This window comes from Pristiophorus japonicus, chromosome 12 (genome assembly GCF_044704955.1).
Source record: "Pristiophorus japonicus isolate sPriJap1 chromosome 12, sPriJap1.hap1, whole genome shotgun sequence".
Classification (NCBI taxonomy): domain Eukaryota; kingdom Metazoa; phylum Chordata; class Chondrichthyes; family Pristiophoridae; genus Pristiophorus; species Pristiophorus japonicus.
Window position 1 is genome coordinate 48,988,457 of NC_091988.1, and position 16,738 is coordinate 49,005,194.

At 43.6% G+C, this 16,738-nt stretch overlaps 1 protein-coding gene across 1 annotated transcript in view; it reads left to right on the forward strand.

Moving 5' to 3' along the window:
- cenpp (centromere protein P) overlaps positions 1–16,738 on the forward strand; it is a 418,874-nt gene that overhangs the window by 40,596 nt on the left and 361,540 nt on the right. Inside the window, exon 5 of the mRNA XM_070895399.1 lies at positions 15,959–16,047. Within this exon, the coding sequence (XP_070751500.1) occupies positions 15,959–16,047 (89 nt within the window). The remainder of the gene's footprint in view (positions 1–15,958; positions 16,048–16,738) is intronic.

The window sequence follows — 16,738 nt, forward strand, 5'->3', positions numbered from 1 at the left end:
TGTCTGTCCCACCTGTGACAGAGACTGTGGTTCTCGTATTGGACTGTTCAGCCACCTGAGAACTCATGTTAAGAGTGGAAGCTAGTCTTCCTCGGTTCCGATGGTGGTGGTGATGGTTTAGCAATGCTAAGAGTGTGTTCTAGGGGTGTGGGAGGAGAGAGGAATAGAAGTGTATTGAAAAGGAAATCCCTCGTGGTTTCGAGGATTGCTCATCCTTAGTTCCCCTTGAGAAAGTGGTGGTGGGCTGCCGCCTTGAGTCGCTGCAGTCCATGTGGCAATAATGTTGTTAGGTAAAGAGTTCCAGAATTTTGACCCAGCAAGTCAGGATGATGTGGAACTTGGAAATGATTCTGTCCCCATGCACAAAGCTGCCTTTGTCCTTCTTGGTGGTGGAGTTTGCAAGATATAGTAATAAGAGGATTGGGCGAGCTTTAGAAATCAGCAAAGGATGACCAAAAAATTGATAAAAAGGGTGAAAATAGAATGAGAGTAAACTAGCAAAAAAAGATTGTATGAGCTTCTACAAATATGTAAAAAGGAAGAGAGTAGCAAAAGTAAGTTTTGATCCCTTAGAGACATGTAAAATTATAATGGGGAATAAAGAAATGGACTTTAAAGAAATATTTTGTATCTGTCGTCACAGGAGAAGACCCAAATAGCATACCAAAAATAGTGGGGAACCAAGGGGCTAATGAGAGTGAGTAAAGTAATTAATATCAATAGAGGAAAAAAGCACTTGAGAAACTAATGGGACTAAAGAGGTGGATGCATTTGTTGTGATCTTCCACAATTCACTGAGGGTTGTGAATCTTTGGAATTCTCTACCCCAAAGGGCTGTGGATACTCAAAGCTGAGATAGATAGATTTTTGGACTCGAGGTGAATCCAGGGATGTGAAGATCAGGCAGGAGAGTGACGTTGAGGTTGAAGATAAACCATGCTCTTAATTAAATGATGGAACAGGCTTGAGGGGCTGTCTGGCCTACTATGGCTGGCAAGTTGTGGGAAATGAGAGTTGGGGTTGGACAAATGGAGCATCACAATGCTGAGTGAGCTGGGGAAATAATGGGTTCAGACAGTGAGAGAGGCGGGTGGGAGAAACCTTTGGCAGCAGTCCTGACTATAATAGGCCTGAGACTGGTGGTCCAGCTGAAGCTGGAGAGAAGAGTACTTAGTAGGAGATAAGTAGAATATGCTTTAATGTGACACTTGTTTTCCAGACCCCTTGAGATGAAGGCCAACATACAATTAGCCTAAAATTACAGTGTAATGAGTTTACATCAAACATTTTCAAAGACATGGGAAAGGTTGACAGTGTGTGAAGATATCAGATGTAGATACTTGGATTTAAGAATAGTTTTGCCTCTTTTTAAGTTTTCATCTCTTGATGCCATATGCAATTCCTGAAGAAAGGGGCAGGTTGTCTATTCCACAACATCTTGCAAGTGCCAGTGAAAGGAATTGAGTCCGCTAGTGGAACAGAGTTTGTGGCAGGGACCGAAGACAATGGCTTTGGCCTTCCCAATATTTAGTTAGAGGAAATTTCTGCTCGATGTCAGACAAGCAGTGTGACAAATCCAAGGAGTGGAGGGGCGAAAGAGGTGGTGGTGAGATAAAGCTGGGTGTCGTCAGCGTCCATATGAAACCAGAATGGTAAATGGCATAGTAGATGGACCTTGAGTCTTTTCTTTATCCAATAATTCCTAAGGTTAGTTTTGGATTATTCTCGCAAAGAGTCAGCTCACACAATATATATTAATGACCTGGGCTTGGGTACACAGCATAATTTCAAAGTTTGCAGATGACATGAAACTCAGAAATGAAGAGAAACAGATTTCAGGAGGAAATGGGCAGACATGTGGCAGATGAAATTTAATGCAGAGAAATATGAAGTGACACATTTTGATTGGAAGAATGAGGAGAGGCAATAGAAACAAAATGTACAATTTTCAAGGGCGTGCAGGAGCCGAGAGTCCTGGGGGTGTATGTACACAAATCTTTGAAGGTGGCAGGATAAGTTGAGAAAACTGTTTTTTTCAAAATTAAAAAGCATTTGGGATCCTTGGTTTTATTAATAGAGTACAAACGCAAGGAAGTTATGCTAAATCTTTATAAATCACTGCTTAGGCCTCAGCTAGAGCATTGTGTTCAATTCTGGGCACCGCACTTTAGGAAGGATGTCAAAGCATTGGAGCGGATGTGGAAGAGATTTTAAAAAAAAATGCAAGACTTGGATTTATATGGTGCCTTTCACGACCTCGGGGTATCCCAAATTGCTTTAAAGCCAATGAAGTACTTTTTGAAGTGTAGTCATTGTAGTAATGTAGGAAACGTGGTAACCATTTTGTGCACAGTAAGCTCCCACAAACAGCAATATGATAATGACCAGGTAATCTGTTTTTAGTGATTGAGGGATAAATGTTAGCTCGAACACCGGGGGAAACTCCCCTGCTCTTCAAAATAGTGCAGTGAGATCTTTTCCATCTGTAGGACATTCTGAAATGGGAGGGAGAACAGCCAGTTGTCGTGGTGCACATTGGTACCAACGACATAGGTTAAAAAAAGGGATGAGGTCCTACGAAAAGAATTTAAGGAGCTAGGAGCTAAATTTAAAAAGTAGGACCTCAAAAGTAGTAATCTCGGGATTGCTATCAGTGCCACGTGCTAGTCAGAGTAGGAATCGCAGGATAGCGCAGATGAATACATGGCTTGAGCAGTGGTGCAGCAGGGAGGGATTCAAATTCTTGGGGCATTGGAACCGGTTCTGGGGGAGGTGGGACCAGTACAAACCGGACGGTCTGCACCTGGGCAGGACCGGAACCAATGTCCTAGGGGGAGTGTTTGCTAGTGCTGTTGGGGAGGAGTTAAACTAATATTGCAGGGGGATGGGAACCTATGCAGGGAGACAGAGGGAGACAAAAATGAGGCAAAAGCAAAAGACAGAAAGGAGATGAGGAAAAGTGGAGGGCAGAGAAACCCAAGGCAAAGAACAAAAAGGGCCACTGTACAGCAAAATTCTAAAAGGACAAAGGGTGTTAAAAAAGCAAGCCTGAAGGCTTTGTGTCTTAATGCAAGGAGTATCCGCAATAAGGTGGATGAATTAACTGTGCAAATAGATGTTAACAAATATGATGTGATTGGGATTACGGAGACGTGGCTCCAGGATGATCAGGGCTGGGAACTCAACATCCAGGGGTATTCAACATTCAGGAAGGATAGAATAAAAGGAAAAGGAGGTGGGGTAGCATTGCTGGTTAAAGAGGAGATTAATGCAATAGTTAGGAAAGACATTAGCTTGGATGATGTGGAATCTATATGGGTAGAGCTGCAGAACACTAAAGGGCAAAAATCGTTAGTGGGAGTTGTGTACAGACCTCCAAACAGTAGTAGTGATGTTGGGGAGGGCATCAAACAGGAAATTAGGAGTGCATGCAATAAAGGTGCAGCAGTTATAATGGGTGACTTTAATATGCACATAGATTGGGCCAGCCAAACTGGAAGCAATAAGGTGGAGGAGGATTTCCTGGAGTGCATAAGGGATGGTTTTCTAGATCAATATGTCGAGGAACCAACTAGGGGGGAGGCCATCTTAGACTGGGTGTTGTGTAAGGAGAGAGGATTAATTAGCAATCTCATTATGCGAGGCCCCTTGGAGAAGAGTGACCATAATATGGTGGAATTCTGCATTAGGATGGAGAATGAAACAGTTAATTCAGAGACCATGGTCCAGAACTTAAAGAAGGGTAACTTTGAAGGTATAAGGCATGAATTGGCTAAGATAGATTGGCGAATGATACTTAAGGGGTTGACTGTGGATGGGCAATGGCAGACATTTAGAGATCGCATGGATGAATTACAATAATTGTACATTCCTGTCTGGTGTAAAAATAAAAAAGGGAAGGTGGCTCAACCGTGGCTATCTAGGGAAATCAGGGATAGTATTAAAGCCAAGGAAATGGCATACAAATTGGCCAGAAATAGCAGCGAACCTGGGGACTGGGAGAAATTTAGAACTCAGCAGAGGAGGACAAAGGGTTTGATTAGGGCAGGGAAAATGGAGTACGAGAAGAAGCTTGCAGGGACCATTAAGGCGGATTGCAAAAGTTTCTATAGGTATGTAAAGAGAAAAAGGTTAGTAAAGACAAACGTAGGTCCCCTGCAGTCAGAATCAGGGGAAGTCATAACGGGGAACAAAGAAATGGCAGACCAATTGAACAAGTACTTTGGTTCAGTATTCACTAAGGAGGACACAAACAACCTTCCGGATATAAAAGTGGTCAGAGGGTCTAGTAAGGAGGAGAAACTGAGGGAAATCTTTATTGGTCGGGAAATTGTGTTGGGGAAATTGATGGGATTGAAGGCCGATAAATCCCCAGGACCTGATGGACTGCATCCCAGAGTACTTAAGGAGGTGGCCTTGGAAATAGCGGATGCATTGACAGTCATTTTCCAACATTCCATTGACTCTGGATCAGTTCCTATCGAGTGGAGGGTAGCCAATGTAACCCCACTTTTTAAAAAAGGAGGGAGAGAGAAAGCAGGGAATTATAGACCGGTCAGCCTGACCTCAGTAGTGGGTAAAATGATGGAATCAATTATTAAGGATGTCATAGCAGCGCATTTGGAAAATGGTGACATGATAGGTCCAAGTCAGCATGGATTTGTGAAAGGGAGATCATGCTTGACAAATCTTCTGGAATTTTTTGAGGATGTTTCCAATAAAGTGGACAAAGGAGTACCAGTTGATGTGGTATATTTGGACTTTCAGAAGGCTTTCGACAAGGTCCCACACAGGAGATTAATGTGCAAAGTTAAAGCACATGGGATTGGGGGTAGTGTGCTGACGTGGATTGAGAACTGGTTGTCAGACAGGAAGCAAAAAGTAGGAGTAAATGGGTACTTTTCGGAATGGCAGGCAGTGACTAGTGGGGTACCGCAGGGTTCTGTGCTGGGGCCCCAGTTGTTTACATTGTACATTAATGATTTAGACGAGGGGATTAAATGTAGTATCTCCAAACTTGCGGATGACACTAAGTTGGGTGGCAGTGTGAGCTGCGAGGAGGATGCTATGAGGCTGCAGAGTGACTTGGATAGGTTAGGTGAGTGGGCAAATGCGTGGCAGATGAAGTATAATGTGGATAAATGTGAGGTTATCCACTTTGGTGGTAAAAACAGAGAGACAGACTATTATCTGAATGGTGACAGATTAGGAAAAGGGAAGGTGCAACGAGACCTGGGTGTCATGGTACATCAGTCATTGAAGGTTGGCATGCAGGTACAGCAGGCGGTTAAGAAAGCAAATGGCATGTTGGCCTTCATAGCGAGGGGATTTGAGTACAGGGGCAGGGAGGTGTTGCTACAGTTGTACAGGGCCTTGGTGAGGCCACACCTGGAGTATTGTGTACAGTTTTAGTCTCCTAACTTGAGGAAGGACATTCTTGCTATTGAGGGAGTGCAGCGAAGATTCACCAGACTGATTCCCGGGATGGTGGGACTGACCTATCAAGAAAGACTGGATCAACTGGGCTTGTATTCACTGGAGTTCAGAAGAGTGAGAGGGGACCTCATAGAAACGTTTAAAATTCTGACGGGTTTGGACAGGTTGGATGCAGGAAGAATGTTCCCAATGTTGGGGAAGTCCAGAACCAGGGGTCACAGTCTAAGGATAAGGGGTAAGCCATTTAGGACCGAGATAAGGAGAAACTTCTTCACCCAGAGAGTGGTGAACCTGTGGAATTCTCTACCACAGAAAGTAGTTGAGGCCAATTCACTAAATATATTCAAAAGGGAGTTAGATGAAGTCCTTACTACTCGGAGGATCAAGGGGTATGGCGTGAAAGCAGGAAGGGGGTACTGAAGTTTCATGTTCAGCCATGAACTCATTGAATGGCGGTGTAGGCTAGAAGGGCTGAATGGCCTGCTCCTGCACCTATTTTCTATGTTTCTATGTAATATATAGCTCCATCTAGAGGACTACTGCTCCACCGAGTGGACTACTATGATAATGCAGCCATTGCTGTAAATACAATAAAGGCATCAGGTGACAGGTCACCTAACAAGTTCCTGTGTTAAAGGCCATCTTGTAAAGTCTGTGTGTTATGATGTCATAGAGAATATACCACATTGGCGATGAAGATGGGATTCCTGGATACCCTAGCTGAAATTTTTGTTGCCGGATGATTCCACCCAAACAGAGAGACTATAGAGGTCCTTTGTGTTGCAGAACAGCTAAAAATATGAGGTAAATTAGAAGCACACTTGGCTGAACTGAAGAGTCCAGATGGCCTCGCCTATGGGAACAATAAGGTGCTTGGGTGCGTTGCAACGCCACCGAGAGACTTTCGGAGCGTATGTGGAGCAGCTAGAAATGTTTTGCACTGCAAATAGTATCATCAAAGTCCCCGATGATGAAAACAGTAATTGGGTGGTTTTAGAAAGAAAACGAGCTATTTTCCTGACTGAAGCATGAACCCCTGAAAAATGTACTTGTTCCTGTCAAGCCAAAGGACACATCACGTGCAGAGATTCAAGTTATAACAGCACTACAGTCGTGAGCCCCTAGAAATTGCTGAAAGTTATCATTTTGGAATACGAAATCGATTACCTGACGAGAGTATCAGTGAGTACATAGTAACATTAAAAAAAACTATCCATTCACTGTCATTTCGGAAACTTTCAGGACCAAGCATTGCGTGACCGCTTTATGGGTTGAAAAATGAAGCGATCAGGAGGACGTTGTTGACAACCCCTAACTTGACTTTTGATTTAGCGTGTCAGACAGCTGTGTCAATGGATGTGGCCGACCAATATTCCCGAGAATTTCGAGCCATTTCCAGTCGTCAGACAACCGAGGTGAATCGCCTGCAGGTTAAAAGTAAAAGGCAGTTGGGCCCCAAGGCCTCAGCAACTGGCAATGGTATTGGAGTCATGCTACCAGTAGTTGGGAAAACACATTGCTCAGAGTTATCCATATGTGAAGGCAGAGTGTTCTGCAAGAAAACTGGGCTCTTTTGAAGGCATGCCGACTGAGGCTATAAGTAGAAATCTCCAGAGATTACATAGCATGGAAGAAAAGCAGCAGGACGAAGAGATATATGTCATCAGGAGCACAAGGGTATCTCTCAGCGATTCGAAAAGTATCGTCATCCAAGTAGACGTTGCAGGAACCAAGATACCCATGGAAATCAACACTGGTGCATGCATGAGCGTCGTACTGGAATTGCTATATGCTGACAAATTGTGTGATTTCCCATTGGAGAAATCCAAGGTAGAGCTGCGAAGCTACTCAGGAGAGCAAATTCCTGTGGTAGGTCGTATCACCGGTGAAATAACAAGGATCAACTTCAGAGCTTGCCTCTCTTAGTAGTGGCAGGAGATAACCGAGTGTAATGTAGCCAAGTTTGCTGATGATAGAAAGATGGGTGGGAGAGCAAATTGTGAGGAGGGGACACACAATCTGCAAAGGGATACAGACAGGCTAAGTGACTGGACAAAAATTTGGCAGATGGAGTATAATGTCGGGAAATGTGAGGTTATCCACTTTGGCAGAAAAAATAGAAAAGCAAATTATAATTTAAATGGTGAAAAATTGCAGAGGGACCTGGGGGTCCTTGTGCATGAAACACAAAAGTTAGTATGCAGGTACAGCAAGTAATCAGGAAGGCAAATGGAATGTTGCCTTTTATTGCAAGGGGGATAGAGTATAAGAGCAGAGAAGTCCTGTGACAAATGTACAGGGTATTGGTGAGGCCACACCTGGAGTACTGCGTGCAATTTTGGTCTCCGTATTTAAGGAAGGATATACTTGCATTGGAGGCTGTTCAGAGAAGGTTCACGAGGTTGATTCCGGAGATGAGGGCTTGACGTATGAAGATAGGTTGAGTAGATTGGGCCTATACTCAGTGGAGTTCAGAAGAATTAGAGGTGATTTTATCAAAACATATAAAATAATGAGAGGGCTTGACAAGTTGGATGCAGAGAGTATATTTCCACTCATAGGGGAAACTAAAACTAGGTGACATAGTCTCAGAATAAGGGGCTGCCCATTTTAAACTAAGATTAAGGAGGAATTTCTTCTCTGAGGGTTGTAAATCTATGGAATTCTCTGCCTTGGAGAGCTGTGGAGGCTGGGTCATTGAATATATTTAAGGCAGAGATGGTCAGATTTTTGAGCGATAAGGGAATAATGGGTTATGGGGAGTGGGCAGTGAAGTGGAACTGAGTCCATAATCAGATCAACCATGATCTTATTAAATGGCGGAGCAGGCTCGAGGGGCCAGGTAGCCGACTCCTGCTCCTATTTCTTATGTTCTTCTATTACCAAATGTAGAAGATTTGTTCACAATGCTGACAGGTGGTCAGATCTTTTCAAAGTTAGATCACACAAATGCCTACTTACAACTTGAACTAGATGAGGAGTCCAAGTCATGCTTGACTATAAATTTCTTATGTACTCATCTAGGCCTATATCAATTTAATAGGTTACCATTTGGAGTGTCTTCTGCCCCCGCCATATTCCAAGGGATCTTGCAGAGAAATCGTTGGTTGTATTTCTCCAACGATTTGTGGTGTCTATTGTATATGGTCCACGTCTTTGAGCCCTACAGGAGGGCGGGTATCACTACAGTCCTGTAGCGGGTAAATTTGAGCGCAGACATTTGGTCGGGTTATAAGGATGAAAATGATTAGAGATAGGAAGGGGCAAGGCCATGGAGTGATTTTGTAAACAAGAATAACAATTTTGAAGTAGAGACGTTGTTTAACCGGGAGCCAATGTAGATCAATCAATCAATCATAGGCAGTCTCTCAATCTAGGAAGACTTGCTTCCACTCTAAAAGATGAAATGCCTCTTAGTTATTCCCTTGTACAGATCTTACTATGTCATATGAGGCCTAAAGGACAGGCAGGCAGCTTGTTTCCATGCCTCTTAGCTGCCTTCAACTCTTTGCTCTTTGGGCCCGAGGCTCTGGAACTCCCTCCCTAATCTTCTCCGCCTCTCTACCTCTCTTTCCTCCTTTAAAACTCTCCTTGAAACCTGCCTCTTTGGGCGAGCTTTTGGTCATCTGCCTTAATTTCTTCTTTTGTGGCTCGGTGTCAAATTTATCTGTTTTGTCTTGTAACACTGCTGTTGAAGCGCCTTGGGAAGTTTTACTTAGTTAAAGGCACTAGATGAACAGCGAACGTTTATGGCGAGATGCGGTGAAAGTTTATGGCGGAGGAGCGATGAGAGATCATGGCGGAGGTGCAACAGATGAGGGACGGGGCCCTGAAGAGCCGAGGGCCCAGGGGCAGCACGGGCCAGCCCACATTGCGATATGTGTGCGCGCTCGGTCTGTGCAGCAGAGCAGGTCTCCAGTCGTCTTGGTTTATCCTTGCCACTGGATAAAGGCCTAGCTTTGTCAAGCCCGTGTGGTGGCTGGTGTGCAATGGTCACCACACGTTAAAAAAAATTAGCGCACAGGCATCTTCCACCCCCTCAATTGGAGTTCAAGATTGGAACATCGGGCCCTTCATCGAAACGCCTGTGAACTCGTGGAAGCAAGTCATCTTCGTTCGAGGGACCGCCTATGATGATGGAACCATAAATTTGGTACCAGATTTGAGGGCCTGATCTTCGAACACTCTCTTCCTCAGGCGACCGAAGGCTGCGCTGGTGCACTGGAGGCGGTGTTGAGCCTTGTCGTCGATGTCTGCCCTTGCTGATAATAGGCTCCCGAGGTAAGGAAAGTGGTCCACGTTGTCCAATGTCACGCCGTAGATCTTGATAACTGGAGGGCAGTGCTGTATGATGGGGTTAGGTTGGTGGACTCCCTGCAAAACCCCTGGGAGAATAGACGCACCAACATCAGCGTTCTGGATCAGGCCGGCACTGACCACACCCAACCATTTCCGTTGGGCGGGCCACATTGTTCACATACCCGACACAAGACTCCCAAAGCAAGCGCTCTACTCGGAATTCCTACACGGCAAGTGAGCCCCAGGTGGGCAGAGGAAATGTTTCAAGGACACCCTCAATATCTCTTTGATAAAGTGCAACATCCCACCGACACCTGGCAGTCCCCGGCCAAAGACCGCCCTAAGTGGAGGAAGAGCATCCGGGAGGGTGCTGAGCATGCAGAAAACAAGCGCAGACAGCGGAAGAAGCGTGCGGCAAACCAGACTCCCCACCTACCCTTTCCTCCAACGACTGTCTGTCTCTCCTGTGACAGAGACTGTAATTCCCGTATTGGACTGTTCAGTCACCTGAGAACTCACTTTTAGATTGGAAGAAAGTCTTCCTCGATTTCGAGGGACTGCCTATGATGATTCCAAGGACTGATAAACCAGATTTTGCAACGCATTGAAGGGATAGCATGTTATTTAGATGACATATTCATTTCAGCACCAAACAGCCAAATCCATAATAACATCTTGAATGAAGTGCTCAAATGTCTAGAGAAGCACAGAGTGTGAGTGACTGCTCACAAGTGTGAGTTATTTCAAAACTCAGTGGAGTATTTAGGGCACAGAGTAGACAAAGATGGTTTACATCCAACCAATGGAAAGCTGGATGCCATCAGAAATGCACCCACTCCTAACAGTGTCACTGAACTTCGAACATTTTTGGGTCTTTTGAATTATTATGGGAAGCTTCTACCAAATTTGGCTGCAGTGTTATATCCTCTGAATGAGCTGTTGGAAAAACAGATCCAGTGGAAGTGGGTAGAAGAATGCGACGCAGCATTCAAGGAGTGTAAAAGCCAGTTGGTAGAGAGCACCATGTTAGTTCACTATGACATATCTCAGGAGATCAAGCTAGCATGTGATGCCTCTCCATATGGAGTTGGGGCAGTGATCTCACATGTACTACATAGTGGGGAGGAGAGACAATTGCTTTTGCTTTACGCACTCTCATTGCCAGTGAGTGTAATTATGCGCAAATCGAAAGGGAAGCTTTGGCATTAATTGTTGGCGTCAAGAAGTTCCACAAATATTTGTATGGTCGTAAGTTTACCATCGTTACAGACCATAAGCCCCTGACAGCAATCCTCCATCCAAAGTCCCTAGTTCCAACCTGAGTTGCAGCCCGAATACAGAGATGGACTTTCATTTTTGTCAACATATACATATGATATTGAGTACAGATGATCAGCTGATCACAGTAATGCTGATGCTATGTCTAGGTTGCCATCCCCATCACAAGTTACATCCGATAGGGAAGAAGTGTTCTATTTTTCATACATTGATGAACTGCCAGTCACAGCGGAAGAGATTGGTAGAGCAACCAAATGTGACCCAGTAATGTCAAAGGTTTATGATTACATAGCAAATGGCTGGCCAAACCAGGTAACAGAGAAAGATATTCATCCAAACTTCGTTCGTAGGAATGAACTATCTGTGGATCAAGATTGCACCATTTTGGGTGCAAGAGTAGTTATTCCAAATAAATTCAAGTCCAATCTATTAGGAGATCTTGATGACCAACACTTGGGAATGTGTTTGACCACGAGTATTGCACGCAGTTACTTATGGTGGCCAGATCTAGATAAAGATATAATGTATATCATTCGTCAGTTTACATCATCATCATCATTATCATAGGCAGTCCCTCGAAACGAGGATGACTTGCTTCCACGCCAGGATTACCCAAGACGACTGGAGACCAGTTCTGCTGCACGTGCCTAGTGCGCGCACACATCACAGTGTGGGCTGGCCCATGCTTCCCCTTGGGCCCTTGACTCTTCTGGCCCCGAACTCACGCCTCTCCTGGGCCTCAATCACATCCCTCTACATTCTCTCAGCAACTGGGGACCGCAACGATAACACACACTGCCGGGCCCAGGTTCCATCCCCGGCCTGGCCAGTCAGCTGCTCTCTCACAGTTTGATACTGAGCCTCTCACACTAAACAGGAAGATCCCAGGCCCCAGCTTGCTCTCCGCTCCCTGGGATTGGTTGGGGGGGGGGGTGGGTAAATTAGATGGGGCTCCTGCTGCTTATCAACGCACATTATAAAAGATTATAGTTCAGAGCAGCGAACTGTGGTTAGAACAGCGTGGCTGCGAAAGTACTGGTGGGTACAGGTCTGTCACTGTATAATACTGGGCTACAGTACTAGTAGGTGCAGGTCTGTCACTGTATAATACTGGGCTACAGTACTAGTGGGTGCAGGTCTGTCACTGTATAATACTGGGGTACAGTACTAGTGGGTGCAGGTCTGTCACTGTATAATACTGGGGTACACTACTGGTTGGCACAGCTCTGTCACGGTATAACACTGGAGTACAGTACTGGTGGTTGCTCATATTGCTCATAATCCCATTTCCTCTCCTCGTGGAGTTGACTGTCAAGCTGTTCACATCGGACTTGTTTCCTAGATTCTGAGAGTGTCACCACTCCCCAATTTGACTTATTTGCTGCAGTTTCTGAAGAGTCACATATTGTGTAATATTGGCACTCAAATTTCTGTGTCATACCTCAAAGGAAAAGTCCGAAGGGAATGTGTGATGTCTGCAGCTTCTTCTCTGACCTGCGAGTTTACTTGACAGCAATTGGACTTTGTAGCTTAAAGGCATACAGAGCCTGTATTTCAGCAGATGAACCATGTGTTTTACATGGAATGCAACATGTCAATCGGTAAGCAAGAAACCACCATCAGTACCATTACAGCCATGGAAATGGCCTCCGAGGGTGTGGCAAAGGTTACATATCGATTTTGCTGAGCTCGAAGGACAGCAATTGTTCATTGTGATTGATATCCATTCGAAGTAGATAGAGGTGTTTCCGATCCAGAAAACAACAACAAGTAAAACATTCGACAATTTGTGAGGATTATTTTCTTCATATGGCCTCCCAGAAGAGATTGCGTCTGATAATGGGCCACAATTTTGTTCAGAAGAATTTGCACTATTCACGAGCAAAAATGGTGTGAAACATACCAAGGTTCCACCATACCACCCTGCTTCAAATGGTGCAGCAGAACGCACAATACAATTTGTAAAACGTGCCTTCATCAAGCAAATGTTGGATCCACATCCAAAGAAACGGCAGTTGTCATTGAACCACAAATTGGCTAATTTTCTAATTACGTATCGTAACACTCATAACTACTGGTAGAACACCATCAGAGTTGTTTCTCAAACGATAGCCACGAACCAGGTTCTCGTTGTTAAAGCCAAACTTGGCACAGTCCGTAGAAGAGAAGACAGAAAAAGAATCGTGATTGAGGTAGAGTAAGAGAGAGGTGTGTGAAATTAAATCAGAAGATGAGAGTGAAGAACCATCATTATAAATGGTTAAAGTGGTTACCAGGAAGAGTGATGAAGATATGAGGTCCTCGCACATATTTGGTTAAGATGTTTGATCATGGACAGGTTGTTCACATTGACCATATTTTACCTACAGATGTGGAAGGAGTTGAAAGTTGGACTGATTCGATTATTTCTGACTTATCAGATAGTCTTGTTACAAGTAGAGTACCAGTAGCAACACCTTCATCAGATGTACTAGAAACAAGTTCCAAGACAAAGTCAGAATTTAAGTCTGAGTCCGAGTAAGGCAGACAAACAGTCTGAAGTTGTAGAGAGTTCAAATGTAGATCAAGGGTATCTCTTGGAGGAAAACTTTCCTCAGGATCAGCCTTGAATGAGTCTAAGTTGGACATCATGTTTGGAAAGTTCTGTTAGCGAGCGAAGGTATCCTCTTCGAAACAGAAAAACAGTGGTTAAGTTTGATTTGTAAATCTGGCAAAATAAATCCATGGGCTAGACTTTCCTATCATATTTGGCGGGTTCTCGCCGATTTTCTCGGCGGTACAGCTGTTTTTCCGCCCAGCGAAAGTTTCCCGCTTAGTTTTTTAGCGGTATTGCCCAAATCTGAAAACGCCCGCCGGGACCAAACCACCGACGTGCAACGGCGAGAAAATCGCCAGGGCGTAAGTTTGGCCTCAACAGAAACCCGTCCAGATCGCCGAGGGAACCGCCCTGTAAAAGCTGCTTAAACAAGGCGGTAGGTGAGTACTCTGCAAAGAAAGGTAAGTTAAAGGTTCTTTTGTCTGTTTGTTTGTTTTTAAATTTTAAAACGACGATTAGGTGTAAAAGTGTCTTTGGAATGCTTTTTACATTTTTTTTTAATTGAAATTTAAAAACAAAAATTTCCCCTCCCTAGGCCCAACCACAGCCTCGGACTAAATTTTTTAAAAACCGCCCGCTTTACATAGTTTCCCCATAACCACCGAGAATAAAGGTGCAACGCCCATTTTCTCGCCGGGCGATTAGTTTTAAGTAGTTTTAACGTAAAAGTGGAAATTCTCGCCAGCGTTACTTACCAAACGTTAGCAGTTTTTCTGAGCAGGCGATTGGGCATTAAGGGGTTCATAGAAAAGTCTAGCCCCATATCTTTTGTTATATATAACCATGCAAGTTATGTATGATGATTGTTTGTTATAATTACTTCTTCATTAAGAAGGGAGAAGTGTAATATATAGCTCCATCTAGTGGATTACTGCTCCACCATGTGGACTACTATGGTAATGCAGCCATTGCTGTAAATACAATTAAGGCATCAGGTGACAGGTCTGTGTGTTGCGATGTCATAGAGAATATACCTCACCGTCCATCTTAGGGGCTTCGATTTAACCTCTGATCCGAATGACCTACGATAGTGCAGCACTCCCTCAATACTACCCTGGAGTGTCGGCTTAAATTTTTTGCGCTCAAGTCTCTGGAGTGAGTTGTGAACCTACCTTCTGACTCAGAGGCAAGAGTGCTACCAACTGAGCCACAGTTGACACCTAAATCCTAGTCAGGTACCAGGGATGAGAGACTTCAGTTATATGGAGAGACCAGAGAAGCTTTGATTGTTCTCCTTCGAGCAGAGAAGTTTAAGAGGAGATTTGATAGAGGTGTTCAAAATAATGAACGGATTTGATAGAGTAAATAAGGAGAAACTGTTTCCAGTGGAAAAAAGGCTGATAACCAGAGGACACAGATTTAAGATGATTGGTAAAAGAACCAGAGGCGACGTGAGGAAACATTTTTTTAACGCAATGATTTGTTGTGATCTGGAATGCCTGAAAGGATGGTGGAAGCAGATTCGCATTCAAAAAGGAGTGGATAAATACTTGGAAGGAAAAATAAATTCAGGACTATAGGGAAAGAGCAAAGGGTAATGCTCCCCATAACTTGTTTTTGGGCTGCGTGGCCCATTCAGAACGCCACAAATGCGTTTTTTTTTTCAATTTAAAAGCCGGCTCTGGACCGCTTGGACCCCTGGAGCACTGCGCGGCCGTGCATCTTAAAAGGAAAACATTGGAGGCGGGGGAGGAGATGCGGCGGAGTGGAGTATGATTAATTGGATACTTCTACCAAAGAGTTGGTACTGGCACAATGGGCCAAATGGCCTCCTTCTGTACTGTATCAAGTTAAAATGGCTGGTAGGCAGTGTAAGGGAGTGCAGCTTGGCTTGCCCTCTGATTTTATATTTTCCTTTTGCCTAATGTGTAACAGCTTTCCTCTGCTTGCTGCCTCTTGAGCTTGTCACAAAGTTTACTGTCGTTTTCATGTATATTTTAATGAAAATCATATTTCAGGCAGTTGCAATAAACCAAAACTTACTTTAATTTATTTTTCCATTTTCTATTTAACTCTAGATTATTGCCAAAATAGATTATTTTGGTTTCATTGGGTTGGAAAGACTAATATTATATGCAGATAGTTTTTCTTTTACAGGTAACCCAGTGTATGTGGAATTAGCAAAATATTTGCAGTTTCCTTTTAATAAATATAAATAAATTCACAAAAAATGTGGTATTCTCCAAATTGTCCTGGATTACGAATTCGATGTAAAGATAGTGACTGAGTCCAAAATTGGAGTTTGTGCTTTGCTTTCGAATTCTGCCTGAGTAAAGTCTACACATACCTAGAGCTCACTCAATTCTTTCTTTTTGGAGAAACTGACAAAGAGCATGTTTTCCTTTTCAGACTAAAGAAAATGTCACATCTACTGTTACGGAACTGAACATTATTTTGGAATCAACCGAGTTTAGTGATTTGAGCAGATTCATCTCCAGGTAAAGTCTCAACAAATGCAAGTTTTTATTAAAGGTGAAGACAGATTTATATTAACCTTGTGTATTTTTCTCTGTCTTTATCAATTAGCTGTCCAAATATTCCCATCCTCCTCCTCTTTGAAGAAGGAGTCATTATCCATTTCATTACATCGTAAGCAGTCCCTCGGAATCGAGGACCGCAGTCTCTGTCATAGGTGGGACAGACAGCCATACCAGATAGCATTTAAGACTATTGTGGTTAGGTATCTTGTTTTCAGACTTCAGGTAGTGCATCTCTAGCTCCTTGTTTGGTGGTTCTTAACAATTGCATAAATTGAACTCTGATTCCATTTTTTTTTTCAACCTTCCCTTTATGGAATTGCCTTTTGTAGTGCCCACTCTAATAGCAATAACTCAGTGTGGGTAATGATAGACTTTCGGTATCAGGAAAAGAAAAAGATCAGCTATGATCTAATTGAATGGCAGATCCGGCTCAATGGGCTGAATGACCTGCTCCTTTTCCTATGTTCTTAAAAACAAAGCGAATGTCATGTCACAAAATGTCTGTTATTCTTTCTGCGAACAGCAGAGGGTGTAATAAATGCATTTTTTAATTTAAAGATTGATACAAGTGAGGAAGCCAATTGACATTTTATCAATCCATAAACACCCTGCAGTCCCCTGATCATTGCATGCAACTTTTTCTTAAATT